Here is a 23,893-nt window from a genome sequence, read left to right as displayed (position 1 = left end):
TTATTATATCTTTCATTATTATAATTATTGTTGTTATTATATCTTTGATTATTGTTAAATTGGTTTCTGTTATAATTATTATCATATTGTTGATATTTTTGATAGTAGGGGTTGTTATTATTATATTGATTATTTCTATTATTATTTATTGAATTAGTTTTAAAATTATTATTGTTATTATTATTATTGTTGTATCTAATTCTAGGCTCATAAAATTGGCCGTAAAGTTTTTCAAAATTCTCAAATTGTCGACATAAGCCATAGCGTCTTCTAACGAGCTAGGCTTTTTCTAGTACATATTATTGCGTATGGTACCTGAACATCCTGCTATAGAGGTGTTCAAGGCTGCTTTTTCACAATGATTGATTTGACATCTCTTGTCAATTTCACCTAAATTTAAATTGTTACTAATTCTTTGAATCGTCTGACTTTTTAGTAATTTTAGCCTGTTACCAAATGTTATTAAGTTTTCGTTTTTAAACGGTCTTGTTCTTGTTAATTCCTGCAGTGTGCAGTCTAAATCGCGCCTATTTGTGAAACATTATATCAAAGCTTCTTTTAGTTTAAACCACGTATTTAATTCGATCCTATTTCCTACCATCATTTCAGCTTTGTCGATTAATTTTTCTTGGATACATTCCAAGACATGATTATTAATATCCTGATCATTACAGACCGAATACGTCTCTATTAAATTCTCACATCTATTGATAAATTTGTTTAAAGTATTTATATTTCCATCGTACGGTTTGATATTTTCTAGTTTTAATTGAAATAATTCCCAATTTAGGGTTTTTGGACTAATTGTTGCAATTTTTGTATAATCTGAACTAGCTATCAAGTTTAAATTACCAAATGTATTTAATAACGTATCAAAATGGTTCATATGATTGAAAAATTAATAAATTATCTCTTCCTTACTCGGAATCGATAAGGATAGATAATAAAAGGGATAAAAATAGGAACTTGGCACTTATAATTATTTGAAGTCCTGTCCCTCGTAGAGCTCGTGGATTTAGTGCTGAGGTACTGAAGTACTTAGTCCGAACTTTTATCGCACTTTGCGTAAAACTCGCGACCGCACTATCCTACTGACTGCGCCAAATATAATTTTTGGTAATCAAAAATTATTTTTAAAAATTTATTTGATACCAAAATTACAATTATTGAATGGTTACAATTAATCTCTCAAGCGAATTAACTATAAACATTGCCAAGTTGTTTACAATAACTCATATTTATAATAAAATAAATGCTGATGAAGTGTTTACGGTATTTAATACAATTGCGTTTTATAAAAATGTCCTTCAAGAATTTTCTTCATGTAACTCGTTTAACCTTCAAAGCTTGACTTTCCCTATTTGGCTCAAGGCGAGTTGCGCGCAGTGGTGTATCAATATTACTAGTCAATTATCTTTTCACAGTTTTTCTCTAATAGCTATTGAAATTGAACAAAATAATTGAATTAAATCAGTTATCATATTTCTATAAAAATGTTATAAAGTTTATAAGCAAAATGTTTTGAGATGATATGATATAGTTTTTTACACAATAGGGACATAGAATAGAACTGCGTTGAGTCCGAAATATGCTATTTTCGTAGATGTGAAGTACGGTATTAAGGTCTTGTGAAGAAAATAAACATTTTATTGCAAACATATTCCTTTCATCAGCAGACAAACATATACTATTATTTTAGTATTTCAATGATAAGATTGCATCATCTTAATTCTTAAATATTTCAAGAATATGGTATACGCCTAGAAATTTGTAGAAATGGCTAATTCGACTCGTTAAGCCCACACTTCAAGAAAGTCATGAAAATTATATGAATACTTTTTAATTATAGATATTGATAAGAAGTTGAAATATAAATAATGCATCAATTAAAATTGTGTTTAAACATTTTTAAATTAATTATAGAATACATATAAGAACAACGAAAGTTATATTTTCGATGTCCAAAGATTTATTTTTAAAAATTTATTAAACTCAAAATTATAATATTTTTACAAAGTTGAATGAACAGAATTCATTTTACAATCGAATTAACTACAATTCATTATTTTTATGTTTACAATATTCATATTTATACTAATAAAAAGCTGACAATTGTTTACGTAATTTAATCTTATGCGTTTCACTTTTTTAGAATGTTCTGGATTTTTCTTCACATAACTCGAGCAATATTTTTATGTCAAAATCATGAAAAATAATGTGTTTTTTTTAAATCATGACAGTAATCATTTTGCTTTCGAAGTGTAAAGACGTGCCTAACAATGATATTCGAAAGTCAAATGTGCGAAAGAAGAAGATGCGCTGAAACCGGTCGCTACTGATAAGAAATGGCTATCATTATCAAGCAAAAAGAAGCAAATTTATATATAAATAAATAAAGAGATGAAATAAACTAATTTACACAGTGAGCAAAATAAATAAAATAACTATGGATAATCCACATTATTACTTCGCAATGGGGCCACAGACACAAATGACACTATACTACCCAAACCAATAATTACATTACATACATATGCAAGGAACATCTCACCAAATGCAACCATTAGGTTGGTCATGAAACGGTAAAAATACAGTTAATGACACCCCAACAATACTCGACCACAATCAAAGCATTAGATGAAAAGAACACACAATATCATATCTACAGACTTAAAAGTGAGAAAAGCTTCAGAATGATGAGGCGAGGAATGCACCCTTCCATATTAAAAAGGCTCTAAAAGAAAAAGAGCATGAAGTTAAATACATATTTAATGAAAGACAAAGCCACCAAACGGAATTGCTCCTATGGTTTTTAGATCTTAAACTAAATTAAAATAATAAAAAAAATTACAATTTAACTAAACTAGAGAATAGTATAGTTAAATTTGAACCTCACCACAGCAAAATGATTATTTCCTAATACTTGAAGTGTCAGGAGTACGGACATACGAAGAACTACTGTCGCAAAACTACTAGATGAGTGAAATGCGCAGGTCGACATGCGACTAGAGAGTGCGAAAGAAGAGCCCGAGACGATAAAGTAAGATGTGCAAATTGTAATGGCAACCATCAAGCAAATTATCGAGGTTGCACTTCAGTAGAAGCTCTATCCAACCCTGAGAGAAAGAAATAAGATTCGTCCATTAATACAGTTAACCATCAAATACAAACCCGTATAACCTATGCACAAGCTTTTAACAATACCAGAAGTCCAATACCAAATCATAATGAACCACCATTAACTACAAACTACTACAAACATAAGTAAATTGGAAGGCGTGCTCAGATTTTTCACAACTACACTACCACAACAAGTTTCTCCCTTTTGAATCTTCTCACTAGCCCACTTGGGTGCAGCAGCTAGATTGCTTCGATGTTTTTTATGGTTTCTTGTTAAATATTTTTTCAGTTTTCCCAAACTATAATGATGGTTTAAGTACTGTAACTTCTCTTGATTTTTCTCATTTCCTGATTTTCTCACGAAAGAGCTTTTTCCTCAACATCTATGAATCATAATATTAGTATTTTATGCAACAAGGATACGACTTGTGTCTACGCCATTGGTATACTTCTTTAATACCTCAAGACAAATATAAAGTTTTGAATGAAAATTATTGAGATAGCAAATGAAAGTAGCTTTAATATCTTCAGTAGGTATAATATATCCTTGTCACATTTCAAATCAATGAATACTTCAATTATTAATTGCCTGCGATACGATATTATTTCTGGCTCCTTTTTCTGACTTTGACGTTTACAGCATAGTTTACTATTATAATAAGTGTAGAATATACTCGAATAATAGAATTTTTCAATTAGAAAATCACTAAAGGTTCACACCAAGTATTTGATTTGTTTGCCACAAATAAAATGACGGACTGATCAGTTTTGGTAACAAAAGAGGAGCACTGCCAGATACACATACGCGGTATCCTCCCCCTTCCTTAATCTAAGAATAAAAGTCATGGAAAAAGTTGAGAATACTTTCATAAAATCACTTTCAGTCATCGTCGTAGATGATTATCAATGTCAGAAGAATAATCTGAATCTGTAAACAGTTTGGAAACACAAAAATAAACAGGAGTTTTCTTTTAAACACAACCAACACCCTGTTTGGACCTCGATAATTCAGAGCGTCACGACGCCGACATTTATAAATTTGAATTTTCCTCGCTTATTTTGCACTTTTCAATGATAATTTTATACAATAGAGAAAAAATTGAATGAGGAAAGAATCTTTTATTATAATATTGCGATTATTTTGTCTCTGAGAAAAATTTTATCACGTGAATTTAAACTACATGCACATTCCCTATTGTCATCCTTCGTGGTGATTGGTCGAATTTCGCTAGGTTGATTAGACTATTTAGTGCTTTTATTCTGTGGATAACTAACGTAACCTGAATGTTCTGTCTTATCTACTCGATTATCTTACGATCTCTATTTATTCTCCAAACAAGCTTTACACCATAGATCTTTGTGTAACCTGGAGTTTTTTTATAGTAGCAGTTTTAAGTGTCGAGGTTCAGATCAGGACTAGTAATAAGCACTAGTCCAACGCTCTTTTATGGGGTACAGTGGCATCACTGATTTGTTCTTCCGATTGCACGCCATGCTAATTTGACTCGTCTAATAACTTCTGGGATTAAGATCCTGATTTGTGTATTTGTTGACTCAGCTATATTGTTGTACTAATACTTCCAGTGTTGTATTATTTATTTATGTATCATGAAAAGTTTATTTTGGAACCAACTTCATTGCTCTCGATGCTTGTTTCAGTTATTCGTATATTGGCGATCAATTTTATATTATCAACGAGCCCTAGGTGATTTAGGTATTCTCCATCTATTTACAGACCTATGTTGTTCCAATCTATCTTTCTTGTAATGGCTTGAGTTCCTAAATATGGTTTGTTGACACATCAATTTATAATGGCTTCTATAATGTTGGGTTAAGCGAGTCGAATGCATTTTTGAAATCAATGACGGCTAATACTACTGGTAGTTTGTATTCCTTTGTTCAGCTTCGGTGTTTGAATATGATCTATTGCAGTGGTTCCCAACCTTTTCTGTCTGGCGACCCACCTTTTGATGTTTTTTATTTTAGCGACCCATCCCCCACTCATTTATTTATCGTGTATATATTATATGCGTGGTAATGGGAAAATGTCAACAAATAAGTACACAGTTTAGTAATGAAAAAAATAAGAGTGTATTCATTATATTGATTATTGCAAATAAGACTAGTGTGACTTCTGGCATTGTTTTGACTGCACCAGTGATTGAATGTCAAGGTTGAAATTTGATATTTTGAGTCTTAAGTCACTTTCCACATCCAGTCTGTTCCTATATTTGTTCTTGGTATGCTCACAAAGATATGTTGTTGAAAAAACTATTAAGAATCTCATTGCTTTTTCAAATAAACCTGGATAGCTTGGCTTAACATTCAGCCAAAATGAGGTCAAACTTTTCTCCTTGAACATCGTTTTCATGATGGAGTCACATGATATCTCAATTAAAGCATCTTCCTGAGGAAAAAAAAAACAGATTGATAATAGAATATACTTTTTTTTCATTTTTCGGAGGCCCGGTACAAACGTACCGATTTGGCTTGAACTGCCAAACCTTCAGGCCAAATCGTTACGTGTGTACTGGGCCTAAAAGCTGCAGTAAGTATATCAAACAGCTGTCAGCTGTTCTGAAAGTAATATTCACGAACGTAAATAGCTAGGCATTGAGAACGAAATTCAGAAAAATATGTAACAAACTGGAATAACTGACTATAAATTATAATTATAAAAAAAATTAGAATTCGAAACTTTTAACAAAAAAGTTAATTTAAAAATTAGTATATACATACTGCTAAGTTGGCATTCTTTGAATTTTCCTCGTCAAATGGATTTTGTATCCACTTATTAGTGGTCAATATTGGTGGAAAGTATCGCCTGGGTTCGGATGACAAGCCTCGTAAGTGTTCAAGTATAATTTCTAATGCTGCTGGATCGACAGTTAGCTCATGGAAATCTAAAAATTCATTAATCATCGAGAATGAATCAAATTTATTTTCTTGGACCTTTTGATGCCATCTATCAATTTTTTAATTGTAGTATCAACTTTTTCTTGAACGAAGAATCTATGTACATTTTCTCCTTGTAATGTCAAATTAAGGATGTTCAGTGAGCTAAAAATGTCAGCCAGATATGCCAGTTTTATCAGCCACGTTTCATCATTGAGGCAATCACAGAGAAAATGTTTGGCCTTTTCTTTGCCATCGTGATCCAACTAAACTAAAAACAATCTAACTTCGTCTCGAGGCTCAAACAATCTGGAAAGAAGCAACTGTTTATGATCGCTTCCCATTTCATCACACATTACAGTGAACAGCCTCGAGTTTGTACATTGGGCTTTGATTAAGTTCACAATTTTTACGGCGTCTTCAAGTGTGCTTTTGAGGTCTGGGTTCATTCCCTTGACCGCTAAAGCCTCCCTATGAATGCTATAATGGGTCCATTCAACTAACGGAGCTACTTCCTTGACTTTAGCTACTAGTCCTGTATATTTTCCTGACATAGCACGAACTCCATCGGTTGTAAGCCCGATACATTTGGACCAATTTATTCCATTTTCGTGGATAAAACTATTCAATGAGTCAAAAATGTCTTGGTCTGTTGCACTGGTCTTTAGTGACTGGCAAAATAAGATTTCTTCTTCAATTGCTCCATTGAAAGTAAACCTTACAAAACATAATAAATTAGCATTATCAGCAATATCTGTACTTTCGTACAATTGTAAAGAATAAAAATCACTTTCTTTCAAAGCAGATATTAAACTCTCCTTTACATTGATAAACATTTCCTTGATTCTACGTTTCACTGTTTTGTTTGATAGGGATGTTTCACCTATCTGTTGACCTGCTTTTTCGTCAAGCAGAAGTGAGGAAATTATTATTGCCCCAGGCAAAATAAGGTTTTCACCTGCTGTGTGAGGAGCGCCATTTTTTGCTATTAGCAATGACAGCTGGTATGAGGCCATGGTAATTTTTTTATTACCTTGCCCCAACGACACTCTCTATATTCGACTGAATCGAAAATAGTTCTGTTTTCTTCTTTTGAAAATATATCAAGGGTTTATTTGAGCATTCGGGATGTTTTGTTGAAATGTGCCTTTGAAGTTTTGAGGACTTCATACTTTCATAACCTAACCTAACCAAGGTTTCAAAACAAATTACACATTGAGGTAGAGGTTCTTCATCGGTACCAATGAACGTAAATCCATATTGGAGGTATTCAGAACAATATTTTCGAATAATCTTTTTCACTTTTTTAACATTTGATGATGTTTGAGGCACTATAACGTCTTTACTAGTAAAAGGACGATTAACCTCACCTTCGTTAGTAGATTCCTGTTTTCTCTTAACATACGACCCAGATTTCAGCCAATTCTCCATCGTCGTAAAGAGTCATAACACAACTTCACTACTTTTAAACTAAAACAAAGCTAGACAAATAAATTATCAAGCCACTGCCGCGTGTTCTTACGTGAGCAAACGCAGTTGCCAGACTGCGTGAGTGAACAGAACAAATAACCGAGACGAGTGACAGAGCGAGGCCTGTGGTGGGAGAAAAAATTGCACCAAATATTTGTTATGTTACAACCCACTAATAAAAAATTACTTCGTTATGATCAAATGTGATACTGAATAATCAGTAAATTTTTGTATTTTTTTACAAAAGCCTTGCCGCGACCCACCTAAAATCCGCCCGCGACCCACCGGTTGGGAAACGCTGATCTATTGTACTAAAGCCACTCATACATTCAGCATGTTCTCCCAGTTATGCAGCATCTAGTGTGTTTTGTATTCAATTCAAAATTTTTACGTTATTTTCTATACTACTGGTAGAAGGCTTATTGGAAAGTATCTTCTTATGTCTTCATTACTGCCTTTGTTTCTGAGGTACCTTTGTATGATTGAGGCAGGTACTTTAGATATTTGCTAGTATTTTTAACGTTTGGTGAAGAGGACAGAGAAGAGGAAAACCAGATAATCCTAGAAAATCATGAAATTCATAATATTCGACAACAATTTGTAGAATATTTTGGAAATATACAATAAGTAAATTATAAACACAAAATATTATTTGCGTAACCTTCAATTGTTCATATTGTTTTTTTTTTATTTTCAGTTCTAACTCCCCAAGTTCAATATGTTTATCATACAAGAGCATTTTTTTGTGCTCTTCCTCTGCCCTCTGCCTTTCTAAGACTTACTTTTCTTCCAAATAGAGCATTTCTTGTTTTGCAATAGCAATTTGTATATCCACCAACTCCTTCTAAGAATCACTAATTCTAGAAATTCTGTCACACAAGTCTGCTTTATGTCCTTTGGGAACCTGCAGCTTGTAGCACATTTTATTGAAATATTCAATCTGCTGTATTTAATTGAGAAAATAAACTTTGATTTATTGAAAGCTACATACCATATCTTCATTGATAGACAATAAGTAAGTGAGTAACAATATCAAACACTTTTGCAAAGATTTTATCCACGTTTGCGAGATGAACGTTGTTAATTCAATAATCTTGGTTGTTTCTCGATGCATGATTGCAACTTAGTTTCAGAATCCAGATTGACAAACATTCAAAAATTCAAAAACACTAAAAAGTAAGCTTTTAGATGTAAACCGATAACATAGATGGCGTTGAAAATCATCCTGAACTTCTCATATTCCAATGCACAGGCCTGACAATAACTTTAACAAAACACGTGCAAATATATTTAAGCACAGATCGTTGTCACAAACACAGATCATATGAAACCGTCAATAGAAGAACGTTTTTTTCGCTTATTTCTTTCCTTATTTAATATATGGACGACTGCTATATGGGCATCTATTCCAATTCCAATCTAAATGTTGACTTGCAAATCTTAGTCTAGCAACACGATGCTGTCTGGTTAACAAAGGTGCCTGAAGAGCTCTTCTGTTGTGTAGACCAGCATTCTGAAGGTGTCGTCTTATTGATCTATCAGAGTTATTTACATTTCGGACTCGATACTAGTCATTGACCGATTTCTTAAAGAATTTAATTGCAAAAAACGGTCATCTCGAAGAGTTAAAACTGAAGGACGTCCTTGTCCAGACCTCCTAGAATGTGAACCGGCCTCTCTAAATCTTTGCATCAATCTGCCAATGGTTGTGTCGTGTATGCCAAACAGATTTGCCACTTCACGATAACTTTGGCCCTGTCTAACTTACTCGGCTATTCTTTCAGCTTCGCGTTACTTAACTGCCTAACTCTATTCATTTTTTTCTCTAACTAGTCTCGACTTTAACACACCTTGATTGACTTAAATTACTGCTGTCCACAAGTTGGTACGACAATAGAATGAAAGAAACATTAAAAGATGCATAAAATTGAAATTTTAAAAAACCGCAAAAAAGTTATTTGCTGATAAGAAATTTTGCTATATTTTATCGCTATATTTTAACATTTAAAACACTTCAACTTTTTGTGATAGAAAAAAAAAGAAACCCAAAAGATTATTATTTTAGGTTTTCATATTGAAATAAAGGATGGTGCGTTATTTATGGCCACGAGTTTATATTCATCACTCAATAAGTCGTGTGATTAACTAAGAAACTCTAGAACGGAATGATCAATAACGAATACTTAATTAATAAGTCAGAATCTTTCGAACAATAGTCTTTTTCTACGTCGATACTGCAAAGCTCGTGTCTTCGCTTATTTTCTCCTGCGTCATCAAGAAGGTTGAGATACGAGGATGTATTGATATCTAGTTGGCCTAGACCAGTTCCATGCATAAACAAAATATTCCGTTACCATAACGAACAATAACTTATTAGAAGTGTCAGTGTAAAGTTTAACGTCAAAAAAGTAAATCAGAGTTACGCAATAAATTAAAAGAAAAAAGATCTCCATCGAAAATGTGAAAATCGAGAAATTGAAGTATCGAGCCATCATCACGTACCTGCATTTAAAAGGGTTAAGAGGTAAGCAGATTTACGAAGATATACTTAATACCCTTGGTGACTAATGTCCTTCGTTTGCGACCTTAAAAAATTGGACTGCAAGCTTCAAAAGAGGTAAATTTTCCATTGAAGATGATGACCGATCGGGAAGGCATGTTTTTGTGTCGAAAATATCGATACAGTTCATGACATGATTTTATCAGACCGTCGAATTGGGCTAAAACGGATATCTGAGGCACTGAATATTCGCATTCATCATATAGTTCACGTCAATTTGGACAAAAGAAAAATTGCTCGATTTGAAAACGATGTAGACTTCTTAAACCGTTACTATGGATGATAAATGGCAACACTCTGCACACAAATCTCATGTTGCCATTCAAAAAATTCGTGATTTAGGTGATTTGCAGGTTCGCAATAATAAATGTTTTTAATTAAGAGGAGAATATGTTGAAAAATAAAACATTTTGACATTGAAATTCTGTTTCTGGTTCTATAGTAGGCTAAGAATTTTTCAATACATCCTGGTAACTCCTCCCGCTGAAGTTTCAACTCAAGAGGCAAGGGAGTTGAATCGATGGTGATGGAACCACAGGAGCTTAGGATGTTGTCTTTTTCCTGATGTGGAACTTCTTATAGGTAAAGGCTGCGATTGCTACTGCTACCATGGCGTAAATCTCTATGGTCCACAAGTTGGGTGAGTGGATTATTCCGGTTGTCCAATGAAAGGGGTAATTGTCTGTCGCTTGGTATAGGATGTCCGGGAGTTGATCGAGCTTGATGTCTTCTGACGGTACCCCCGGTTTCAGAGCTAGTGGTGGTATATCGTTCGTGATTTGGATGTCGGGGAGAATTATTGGTTGGCTATTCGCCGTGGTTTCCTCATTTGCTAGCGTCTGTGTTTCTGATTGGATTTGACATACACAGTGATTTCGATTTAGAAGGTTCCTTTCAGCTTTCTCACTTCTTATGGTCTCGCGTAGAATCACAACTATCCAATTATTGATGTTTCCCAGTTGTTCTAATTTTAGTTTTCATAATGATAAGTTACTTGCACTAATCATTCAATTCATATCCAACACAAAAAGCTCGCAGGGCGTGTAGCTAATAATTTCTTCTATTTCTTGTTTATTGCAGTAGTGAAATTGTCTTAATACAAACGTTATTTTTAAATATAAAATGTAACGGACTTTTTAGCATGAATTTAACTCGCGGAATGATTGCCTTGAGCTGACCTTTGTAAGGAACTGGTAGTGATGATAAATATTAAAAATATCAGGATAAGTTATGGGAACGTAAAAAACAGAAGTTATTTTATTTTTATAGATGTAGCATTCTATTTTTGTTATAGACTCGTATAGTCGTGTATTTTATAAAATAATTTCGAAAGGAGGTTGTGATTTAGGTAATGTATTTTCAATTGATTTCAGAGTTAAAAAGAAATCATACGATTTCATTATACTAGGGTGTATGATTTCAATTTTAGGAAAGTCAAACAATTCTTTAAATCTTTCAAAATTGAAAGGATTACTTCATACATGTTTGATTTATCGTATCTTTAATGTATAGCAAGTTTTCCTTATTAACAACTGTGTTAATAATTTGTTTTATTTTTGAATCTAGTAGTCTTTCACTATAAGTCGCATTAAAAGCTTTCATTGTGTTAACAGACCAAAACAAGACAGTGAAATTTATAAGTAGAGCTTAGATTCTAATTGTTCTTGATTTTTTTGAAGGTTATCTGTTAAATTTTCTTATCTCTCACCGTCTGAGGCATCTAAATTACCTGTAATACTATTAAATATCGAGCCCATTGATTAGTCATCTTTTGGATTCAAGTCATAAAAATGTACAGTTTTGTAGGAATATTCTTCGATTTTTGCTAAATCTAATTTAAGGGGTAGTAATGCAAAGTTGTTATCTAGTTTTCTGAGGGAGGCAGGTAGCTACCACTTTGCCATCTTACGGCTGATATTTCTGTTGGATTATCATATTTATTAGCGGTATTTTGTCTCTGATGGGACATTTTTCCGATAACTTTTTATTTTTGTTTCATCAGGTTTTCATTTATATTTGCTTACATTTCACGTACCATTTCTTTGTAGTTTTCTATAAAATGTTAGTAGCATATCCATTTTTAAGCCAAAAGGTTTTTCGGTTTTCCTGTGACCATTCATTGCATCTATCGATTTTAATTTTGTTTCATGGATTTTATGGTTATAAGCCAAAAGGGCATATTTCATCTTCATTCGTATTGGTGTTTTTCTGAAACCTCGAGTGTTTAGTAACCTAATATGTTCGTTAAAGGTAGAATGTATCTTTTCGACTACAGAGTTTGATTGTGGATTATAAGGGATACAAAAATGTACTTTTATTTTATGGAACTCTAATAATTCTCTCAGATATTCGCAATATCTGAGGAATCTAATGTTGTTAAGCGATGGGCTTGAGCAAATGTATCAATGATTGTTAGAAATATCTCCGCTCCGGCAGTATAAGTATCGATTTAGATAATTTCAAAAGATACTACAGCAGTGGGGGTAATATTCATTTGGACTTTGACAGGATGGCAAATTTCGCAATCGTTGATATAACTTCGTATTGATTCTTTTAAATTTGGCCAGTACGTAATAGATGTTTTTAACTTGATTTTCTATTCGTCTATTCCACCATGGTTAGTCTTTTCTTCATGGGAAGCTTTAAATGTTTCAAGAATTTCCGCCTTTTTAGTTACATCGGCTAATTGAAAATTACATTTTTGAAATTTGAGAGAAGGTCATTTAAAATATTTTATTATTACTTCACAAATTGGTTCAAAAATACTGGCGTTTACTAAATATAGGTAGTATTGTACGTTAGGAGCTATGTAATCTATTACGAAATTTGTTATGGCTTGTTCAAAATTGTTTTCCAAAATTTGGACAGCAATTCTTTGTATCCACTCAAATAAGATTTCGATTATTGGTTTGGCTGGTGATTGGAGACACATTAGATAATTACTTGATTTTGTCCGTGGTTTACGGGAGAATTACTCATAGGTATCCCTATTATAGGATCTTCTGCGTTTGATTGAATTGTTTGACCGTCATTGTTCTTGGTCAGGGTAGGAATGGACAAAAATTGAAATATGGTCTAGGTCAGGCATTGGTGGCCTGGGATTTGTTTGTAAGGTTTGATTCAGTTTTTAAGTTTCGGTAATATCTGGAATGTTTAGGTTAGGTTTTAGGGGGCCTTTTATAAATTATAGAGTAGTCTAATTCATCTAGTTTTGAACTGTAATCCTTTAAGGAAAACAAATACTCGAAAGGTTTATGATCTGTTACGATAAAGAAATTACTTTCGTAGAGATACGGCCTAGAATATTTGCTCGCCCATACTATACATAATAATTGCTTTTCAATGGAACTATAATTTCTTTGGGAGTCGTTTTGCATACAAGAGGCTTACGAAACTGGTAGATTTTTACCATGGGGCCCTGAGACAGGATTGCACCCAACGCTACGTTGCTAGCGTTGGGTGTAAGCTAGTTGTTTAATTGAAAGGTTTTTCGAAATCCGGGAATCGCAATATTGGTTCGTTTGTTTGAATATGTTTACACTTTTCGAAGCATTCTATAAATTTTGAGTTATTTTCAATTATTGCACCTTTCTTTAGACATTTAGTAAAAGGTTTGTTTATCTTAGAAAAATTATTTGTGGACCGTAATACCCAAACAGACCAATGGATCCCTTTATTTGTTTAGTAGTAGTAGGCAACACGGACATTTTTTATGGCTCTTATTTTGTCTGCATTTGGCCGACTTCGACGGTAGTGACCACGTGATCAAGGTAGGCCATTTCTTTTCAAGGAATTCTGATTTATTGAACTGAATTTTGAAATTAGCGTCTCTTAACCTTTTAAAAACCGCTCTTAATCTCCTCATGTGTTCCTGAAGGGATGTTGAAAATATGATGATGTTGAAAATATTATGATGTTATCTAAGTACACTAAGCAGTTCTCGTTTTGAATTTCTCTGAGGAAGTTATCCATCACTCGCTGAAATGTAGCGGGTACATTTTTGAGCCCAAATGGCATCCGCAAGAATTCATAATGGCCAATTTCTGTATTAAAGGCTCCTTTTTCTGTATCACTTTCGCAAAATCGGATTTGCTGAAACCCGCTCACAAAATTCAGAGTATTAAAATTTTGGCATTTGCCAAGTTTGTCTAGCAATTATGTAATATTAAGTATAACTACTTACTTCGCCGGTTTGGTTATTAGATGCTTCATGTCCTATCTAAATAGGACTAAACCAGGCCGAGTTACTGGTTCGAAATGTTTTGTATTGACATCTTTCCTATTTGTTCGTTTACCTCTTTCCGGTGAACAATCGTATAGCAATAAATTTTTGAATTATCCGGTATCTCGTCGGTAGCTCTTATATTGTGTTTAATCTTATTAATAAAGCTTAATATTATGAAAAATATCCGAAAATTTTTGATATACTTCTAAAATTGAATTTTTCTTTTCGTTATTTAAATTATCAGTTATCATCCAATGTTTCTTTAGGATAATCATAAAAATTATTAATATTACCTTCAAGTAAAGAATTGTTATCAAATCTTTTAACTTGCAGAGGTTCCGAGAAATTTAAGGATAATGGTTTGGTTGAGTTACTTAATAAGAGCACGTTCACTTCTTGTAATTGTTAAACTCTCAGAAATCTCGCAGTTGTGTGTTTTTTTATAAGAGATTATTATTTCATCGTTTTATGCAAACGTTTTATCTTCATTGACGCGAGGTTCAACATTAATCACATGTGTATTTTTTATTGTTTATCTTTTGAAAATTTAATTTAACTCTAGTAGTAGGCGGTACCAAAAATCCCTTTTCAAAATCAAGGTTAGCTTTTAAAATTTTTTAGTTATTAATTCCAATTAACCCGTAGAAAATATGATGCGGCTTGATAAATAAAATCCCAAGTTTTGTGGTTCTTTTAATTTAAAAATTTTAGAAGCTGGTATTTCTACACCGTGTGTGGCTAGATTTTTGAAAAATGGTGGAGACTGTGAAAGGGTAGTGTTTTATTAAATTTGGAAATAATTTTTAGGCAATAATTGGGTCGATAAAAGATTTGTAGAACCAGAGTGCATCAATAGTTTAACGTTGTTTTCTGGGAATAAAATATAAGCAAGTTCACCACATTCTACCGTATTAAGGGAAATAGTCAAGGGGCCTAAGTTATTTTCTCTTGACTGGCGGAAATAGGAAAATTTAAAACATTTTTATCATCGTAAAAGTATTCATGCTCTGAAGAAATCTCACTTTCTCTGTTATTACGGTATAATATTTGTTCGATCTCGACGTTATACAATTCTTGTGCAGTATGTTTCGGCTGTGGCCTTTAACCAGATGGGCCATCTTGAACTGTATTATTATTATTATTATTGTGATTATGTCTATGCTTAAAGCTTTGTTGATAATTAGGGCCTGTGAAGCGCGAATTAATACTCATAGGAGTCGGTTTTGGGAATGATCTATTGGGGTTTGGTTTGAATACATTTCTCGGAGAAGGTTTTCGAAAGACTTGGGAATTTGTTAAAATCTTCCTGTCTAGGTCCGGGATTGGTCCGGTAGGAATCTGATTATTAGTATAATTTTGATTGGTAACGAAATTACCAAAATTTCTGTTATTGTTACTATTATTAAAATTTCTGTTTGAGTAGTTAGGATTAAAATTACTATTTATATTAAACCTATTTTTAAAATTATTGGACCTTTGGGAATTTTTAGTTGTTACGTTTTAAAAATATCGCGTGTTTTCTTCTTCTAGAACAAATTGCAGAGCCTCAGTTAAAGTTCCTGGCCTCATGCAACGTATTGTAGTCCCTAGTGGTCCTTTTATTCCGCAAAGGAAGTGCTAAATCATTGTATAAATTTTTGTTCAATGTTTTTGAAACTAAAATTTCGCCGTCAATATCAACATAAATGCCCAGCAAATTTTAAACATATTTTTTTTTTCATTTGGAAATTGTCTTAAAACAACTAAATCTCTATTTAAACACGTTTCATTCCGTTGATCGGTAAAATTTCGTCTCAAAACATCCTTTAAGCTCATCCCAAGTTTGTGCATTTTGAATATTTGCAAATGTTCCAGCATTTCCTGTTAGTTTATTGACGATTGATTGAAGCAATAAACGTTATGAAAATTATTTGGGTTATCTCTATTGTAAAAAGTTTAACAAGGCTTTCACAGACGCCTAAAATCTATTTAATTTATTCGGGTTACCGTCGAATGCTTAAAATTCATAGCCATATTGATTTGATGTATGCTATTATATGAAATTATATTTTCATTTTCGGATTTAAAATTAAGCAACGTAATATGTAATATTTCAATTGATCTAATTTTGGTTCCAAATGTCGGTGCCTCATTGATCGAACTGGATTGGTTTCTCCATGGACAGTTGATTTCTTGAAGTGAAAGAAGCCACCAGCACTACACTATCACAAACAATACACTCTTTTTGTGTGTTCGATATCCGGTCAATCGTTTCACGTAAACACCCGAATATCCTACTGACTGCGCCTATTAACTTATAAGGCCTTTGAGGTCCGTTTTATCATAAAAAAATTTTATTACCTTCTAATTGAAAGTTTACAAACGTAATTATTCAACTTAACCCTAGAACGTAATGAACGATAATGAATACTTAATTAATTAATGTCCGAATCTTTTAAACAATAGTCTTTTTATACGACGATACTGGGTTCTCATGGTCAAATGTTCATGCATAACAAGCTGCCTTCTGATATCTTTACGACCTCAAATATCTCTTGCAATTTCAATTTATGATTAGATATAACAAATTTGTGAACTTTTTGATGTTTTCTGGAATAACCCCGTCAAATGGACGACCATCATCGCTGTCTGTACGATAAATGAATCCTTTCTATGGAAAAGAGTTCGGATAACACGTTTGAGGCCATTACTGAGCTTTTACAGTATTTTTTATCAAAAAACAATGATAAATTAACAAACGAAATTGTTTTGAATCCATTGTTTTGAAAATAACAAAAGTAACATCACTTAAATGGCTATCACTTTTTTCTAACTTATCGAAATGTCATGAAATTTTAGTTAGTCTTTCGAAATTTGGTACTTCATAAGCGTCATATGGATTTGACAGTGACAGTGCCATCTGGTTGTCAGTCACACGACTTATTGAGTGATATTATATATACCCCGTTCGTGGTTATGTTTCTTCCTTACCTTGGCATTGAAGGTCACCGTCTACTGCTTGAGTAATTTCATTGTTAAATTCTTCTATTGAGTTATTACTGGAAAGTAAACTCATATAAATTGGATAGTCGTAGACTTAGACTGGCTCCCCGATCTGAGACGCTATTATTTTTTTTTATGATAAAAAACCCTATGCCACTTGTTCTACCAGAACGTATACCTTTTTGCCATCCATACGTTTTGTTTTGACGGTTCAAATAAAATTTGATTAAAATAAAAATCGAAGGAATATGATTACCATCATAGAAACGAACAATCTCAATACTGACTTTTAAGCAACTCAAAGAATAAATATCTAATAATCAGTCATTCAAGTCTTCGTGTTGGAAAATCGTCTGTGTAAATAAAACGTCATTAACAAAGAAAAATAAAACATAGTTTCCAATGGCGTGCTTATTTTATCTCAGTCCTCATTCATCTTAAATTAAAAACGTTACTTTCTTTAACAAGAATTCTGTTAAATTTATAATCGTTAATTTATTGATTCGTTATCAAATTTTAATCATAAATAAAATTCCAAATGCTTCAGTGACCCTTTGTTTTCCGGGGGAAATCAAAATTCTTCCAGTTCAGCTCTTTCATGTTTTTTCTTCTTCTCAAACTCTCATAATGTATTGTCCATTATCATTATTTGCCAGTTATTCACTTCTTCATTGTCTATAAACGCGGTTTCTATAAATAAAAATAATTTTCTCATTTCTTAAAAACATTGGCACAGTTTTTATGTCGTGGAAAGTTAATATTTACTGAAAAAGAATAATTTTCATTGCATAAGCAAGTAACAGAACTTATATTTGTATTAGAACTAAAGACGGAAGAGTCTAAAGTTTGGCGAATGCGAAATTTTTGGGTAGATATTGATGAATTTGATTTTTATTTCCTCGTTTTTTGACAGCTTTTCTTCCAGCTTAAGTAATATTGCTTAGTTGACAATTGGAAAAGTATTCAACCCAGTCTGGTATTTCCAATTTCAAGATGTCCTGGAATCTTTATATTAAATCACTGTGGAGGTTTTCGTCATGTTGACAGTAGATAAACAAACCGTTGTTGTTGCAATATATTTTTAACAGAAAAAATACAGCTGCTGCTTTTTACCGCTTTCAAAGAAAATTTTATTTCAAATATAACAAACAATATTTTGTATTCATAAAAAAATTCCATTGAAATTTGTTTTATAAACATTTATTAATTGTTCATAATCATTCTATCAGTTGCTTTTATACATTTGACGAGTAAGTTATAAAAATTCAATTGTGACAATCGGTTTGACAGGTGTCATTGTGATGTTAAGATAAGTTGGAAATTTGATTTTGATGTCGTATGTTTCAAATCAGGTATTAGTTTTGATAATGATAACAAAAATTTTAAGACTATTTTATATCACTTATGATGTGAAATATTGGGTCTCCAAATTCGTCACACTTGCTAAGTATATTGTATTCCATATATAGAATGATAAAATCAAAGAAAATGTTGACATGAGATCAAAAAATGTTCAAGTTGTTTCTCATATCCCTTTTTCAAAACGGACAAAATTCACTGGAAGTATATCTTTACGAAATTCGACGTTCTATGAAAATTATTTGCCGTAATTTTCCGTTAAAGTGAACAATGTGAGAAGACATTTTTAAATAAAATTGAAGTCTGACTTACCAATTGCTTTACCTTTCTAACACCGTATTTCAAGGGGAAGTATAAGTGGACGGAGAAGACCCTCAGTTGAATTTGTAGAAATTAGTGACTACACACAAGAAAACGGAGAAACAAAAAGACATACATCCGAAAAAACTTTTTTGCAATAGAAATTGAATACGTTGTACGAGGCAAAATAATGCTGCAAACTTAATGCGTAGAGCATTGCAATTAACTTTTTCAAGATCTACCAAAATACAGAAGTCTTGGGTTGCTAAACATCAACAAACAAACCTGGAAAAGCTTTTTATTATTAAATTCCTCTAAAACACAGTATAATAAAAAATCATATTGCGTGCAAAAGATCACAAGGTCAATATTAAAAGAAACGAACATTCTATGCTAACTAGAATCTACGAACATAACCATAGCTGAAAGTATAATAGAAATACGATTACAAGATCTTCTAGACCATAGAACATCAAGACACTTCAAAGTGCAAAAAGAAGCCTTTACCATCATCATCACTATGCTGTTCAATCTTTTGAATAATGGCTGGAGATTTGTGCGCCTAAAAATCACTTTATTGGGGTGAATAACTCCCCTTGTTCTTTTTGTTATAGTGTTTTGTTTGTCTTGGCTTCGTTTGGCAGCTTTTTAATTTTTTTTTCTGTTGTTCTGCATGTTGCTTTCCGGTCTACTATTTCTAGGATTCTGGTATCTTCTTCGATTTGGTATCTCCAGGTATTTCTTGGCCTCTGCTTCTTGGCTGTTGAGCTATCCAGTTTCCCTTCTAACCATTTCTGAAGGTTTCCTTCTCATGATGTGTCTTGCCAATTTAGTCTTTGTGCTTCTATATACCTTATTATATTAGTTTTCTTTTTCTATCTTCTGTAATATTTGGTCAGAGTATAGTTTTCAATATTTTTCTATCGATTATCTACAGATCTTCTTTTTTCTATTTTTGACTATATTTTCAACGGAGTAAGCAATCACTGATCTTATATATTTTCATTTTATTCTTTTTACTAATATTCTTTCTTTTGATTGACTTTTCATTTCTTCCAAATGTTCGATATCCTTTTTGTATTCTCTCTCTCTTTTTTTTTAGACTTGTGTCCTATTGTTACTACTAGCTAATTGAACGAGGTTACAGTTTCAAATACGTATTATGTGCTCGTTCCTCTTTCGTCTTACCTTGCTATCTTCATGTACGTGATTGTTTCTTGGTTATATCTAGACCAACTTCACCTACTTCTGTTTCCAGTTTATTGATTGCCTTTATTAGCTCTTCTCTTGTATTAGCCAATATTATTACATCTACTGCGTATGTTACAACTTATAATATTTTTATTATTTAATTTTGCTTTCCCATTGTTTTCTAACATCATATCAAACAAAATTGGAGAGATTGAATTGCCTTGTTATTTTTTCGGTTAGTATTCCCAGATATGACTTCATAGTTTTTACAGTGTCCTCTTTATCGCCTTTTTTGTGTATTGGTATAATTAAATCAGTATTTCCCTCCTCTGAGATCTTGTTTTGTTTCCAGATTGTCTCGATGAGTTTATGAATTTGTCTTTTCAGTTGTTCTCCTCCGTGTTAAATTTACAATTACAAGTAATTTCCAATTGATAGTTTAATGTCATGTGACTTATGACATTGCAAACCTTGGTTAATTTGCGTATAAAAACGTGTAGTTCGGTGTGTAAGTGTTTTGCTTTTATAACGGTTTGTTTGGACGATTTTCGATATTTTTATGGAAATATGCGTTATAGCGAATACCATTAGTCATGGTAACAGTGGCTGATATGCAATGGGCTAAAAAAAGAAGCAAACTCCATTTCCGTGTACTTTACTGTCCCTTTCCTCTCCAGTATCGCTACCAAAACGTCTGGATGAAATATTTGTTTTTGCAGAACCGACTAAGCGGTATTAACATAAAGAGAATTGAGGAAATAACTCTATCTTATGGTCTACATTTTTCACCACATTCTTTTAAAATGGCAGAAATTCCAAAAAGCACATATAATCCTTTTCCACTCTTAGAAAACAACATAAGCATTTCTTATTGATTTTAAAATTCAAAACTTCAAATATGAAGTTATATTTATTTGCTCCTTACGCAATATGGCCAATGAAGTCCCCTAAAATTTTTAATTTTTTTTTTTTTGGACGGCAGCACTGGACACAATCAATATAAAAACTCTTCTGTGGAGAAGAGCGACCCCGACATGTTATCATCTGTACCTTTGATTTGGAAACGACGTTATCGTCGTCATTCAAGTATTGCCGTTCTATCTGGATTCTTTGTCATTAGTTTTAATGTGTTTCATAACGATCCATTCTGTGAACCATTCAACACGTAATAACTATATACAATGTGATATAATCAAATTTGTCATATCTCTGTTGACAAAATGTCAATTTTTGAAATAACATTTTTCCCCGAGAAAAAATGAGTTCTTTTTTCCCTGATTTTGAGTAAAGACATCAGCAAAGGTAGATATTTAATTTAAGAATATTTTATTAAAAAATTAAGGTTACACGCACTTTATATCAAAAGCATAACTATTTAATGTGCATTGCATGTATGACACGTTCCTTAAACTATTCGGTACAGTATTCGTATTTTTTGTTGTTGTGTTGAAATGACATATATCTTCCTACCATCACAACTCCCGTTGATGTACTTGTTAGCAAATCTGGTGTTATTTCACCACTACTACATGTCTAAACACTATATCTATTTCTGTTTTGAGTGCTACCTATTCAACGGCTATGTTGATGCCTCCTAACCGTCATGTTTCTTCGGAATTAATGACCTGTAAAAAAGTTAGCATTTTCAAGCTAAGAAAATTAACTACTGCTCTTATAAAACTGGTTTTCACTCACAACCCTATTGACACATTTTCCATTGTTATATTCATAAAACAGGCGGTGATCCTTGCTGCTACTAGACGAAGGGCTATGTGCATTCGGTAAAATTTTTCTCTTGTTCACATCATTTTTCGTTTCCTTAAGTTTCACAATTAATACTGTTCCCGAATTTTCAATATCATCTAAAGTTACCTGATTTCACAAATTCGACAATCCCAAATACAACAACCTTGATCCTCAAATAAACTCCATCTGCAACATTATTTGAAAAATCACTAATTTATCTACTTGTAAAAATCACAGTTTTCATGGGCTTGGGAATTTTTTTTAGAAATATAATTAATTTGAAATATTTTGTATTATTATTGGTTCGTAACACACTTTTGATGGATTTTGTCGTATCCGAGAAATAACTGCATGTTTTTTATCTTTTTTTATATTTCATGAATCTTGAATACACGATTTCTTGAATTTCCCGCTATTTAGCTGGCAATGATTTTTATGACACCACTTAGGCTACTTCTACTAATTCCGGTTAGTCAAAGAAAACCCAGTATCAGACATTTTTTACTTTATAGTATTGAAAATAACTTCTCAACAACCGCTAAGTTCATGATTGTTAAATATAATCACAAAATTACATTGACAGCTATTTGATTACTTTAAAAGTTTCCTTAACAACGCAGGTCACTATAAGTACAACACAGCCTACTGATTTCAAATTTCACATCGTTAATTATCTGACTTGAATATTGTAATATTATTGTTCAATATTGAAACACCAATTTTTCCGTCACAGAAAAAATTATATAATTATACAGGAAAAACAGTACTTTCGGTTTTTTCTCTTTCTCACGCAGCTCAACCTCAAGCTAAAATCTAGTACTTTCTCCCTTTTATAGTAAGTAGATAAAATTCTTCAAAAGCGAATTCATTTTTCAATTCCAAATTGTGAATGGAGAATAAGAACCAGAAGAAGTAGAAGAAGCGAATGAAAGCATCGGGAAGTTTGAAAAAAAAAATAAAAAAGGTTATAGTAGAGATACCTCAACATTACTGAAAATTATGGAGATTATGAAATTTACAAAGACGCAATGTAGAGAACCTAGTAAAAGAAGCTAAGGCTATGTGGGGCGAGGAATTATAATAGAGCATGCCTTTTTAAGAATTGATAACTAACCCTAAAATATGAAAGATAGAGGGGTTACGAGCCCTTGCGCGCTTGCACGTCATAATGAAAATGGCTTCTCTTTGTGTAACGAATTATAGTATTATTCCGTGACATTATATTGCATGCATTTGTAATAAAATGTAGTTGGAACAAATTTAAGCTATAATCATTGAAGGCATGCAATTCGCAACAGCCGACGGGGCTCAAAGGGTTACGTAGAAATGAAAAAAAAATAGCACATTTCCGTGTTTACAAATTGCATGCCGTTGTAAGAAATTAGTTTTTTTCATCTCAAAAATACTCTACGAAAATTGGCATGCAACTCTCGTATGACCAAAGGTGGGAAATATTAGGAAAATGTTCTGAAAATTCAATACGACATTTTCGTGATTTCAAACTACTTCTAATAAAGATAAATATTAATTTTATGACCAAATAATTCTCAAATACAAATGGCATGCATGTTGCACATGATCATTATATTATAAATAATAACAAAAGTTGCAAAAAATTTAATAAACATTTCAGTGTTTTTTATTTGCATGCCGTTTTGTATTTCATAAAAACATATTATTTTAAGTATATATCGAAAATGGCATGCGTATTAAATAACACCATCGTATTTTTAATGATAATGAAAGTTTCATAAAATATGCGAAACATTTCCGTGTTTTTAATTTAGATGCAATTTTGTATTTTATAAAATAATATTATTTTAACTTTATGACGAAAATAGCATGTGTATTTCATATATCTATAGTTCACCAGAAAAAAAATTGAAAATTAAAATTTTTCAATTGTTATAATTTATAATTCCCGGGCTCGAAATGCCGCCTTTGCAAAATGTTATAAGGGGTCGCTTCTAGTCTAAAGTATATGCTACACTTTTTTTTCCTCTTGGCCTCAGTGTCCATGTAGATACGCAGTTGAAAGCAAATAA

The 23,893-nt window shown here is 32.3% G+C and overlaps 2 protein-coding genes across 2 annotated transcripts in view; one reads left to right on the top strand and one right to left on the bottom strand.

Annotated features, from left to right (window-relative positions):
* The window catches only part of LOC130894976 (alpha-tocopherol transfer protein-like), a 60,538-nt gene that overhangs the window by 24,352 nt on the left and 12,293 nt on the right, over positions 1 to 23,893 (top strand). The gene's annotated exons all lie outside the window — the stretch shown is intronic.
* On the bottom strand, positions 5,224 to 7,538 carry LOC130894977 (zinc finger BED domain-containing protein 5-like). The gene is made up of 3 exons (XM_057802056.1): positions 7,386 to 7,538; positions 5,860 to 6,023; positions 5,224 to 5,527 (listed from the first exon to the last, which is right to left on the bottom strand). The coding sequence occupies exons 1-3, from the start codon at positions 7,444 to 7,446 to the stop codon at positions 5,243 to 5,245; spliced, it is 510 nt and encodes a 169-aa protein (XP_057658039.1). The 5' UTR covers positions 7,447 to 7,538; the 3' UTR covers positions 5,224 to 5,242.

Source organism: Diorhabda carinulata, chromosome 6 (genome assembly GCF_026250575.1).
Source record: "Diorhabda carinulata isolate Delta chromosome 6, icDioCari1.1, whole genome shotgun sequence".
NCBI lineage: Eukaryota > Metazoa > Arthropoda > Insecta > Coleoptera > Chrysomelidae > Diorhabda > Diorhabda carinulata.
This window is presented reverse-complemented; position numbering and strand designations above follow the sequence as displayed.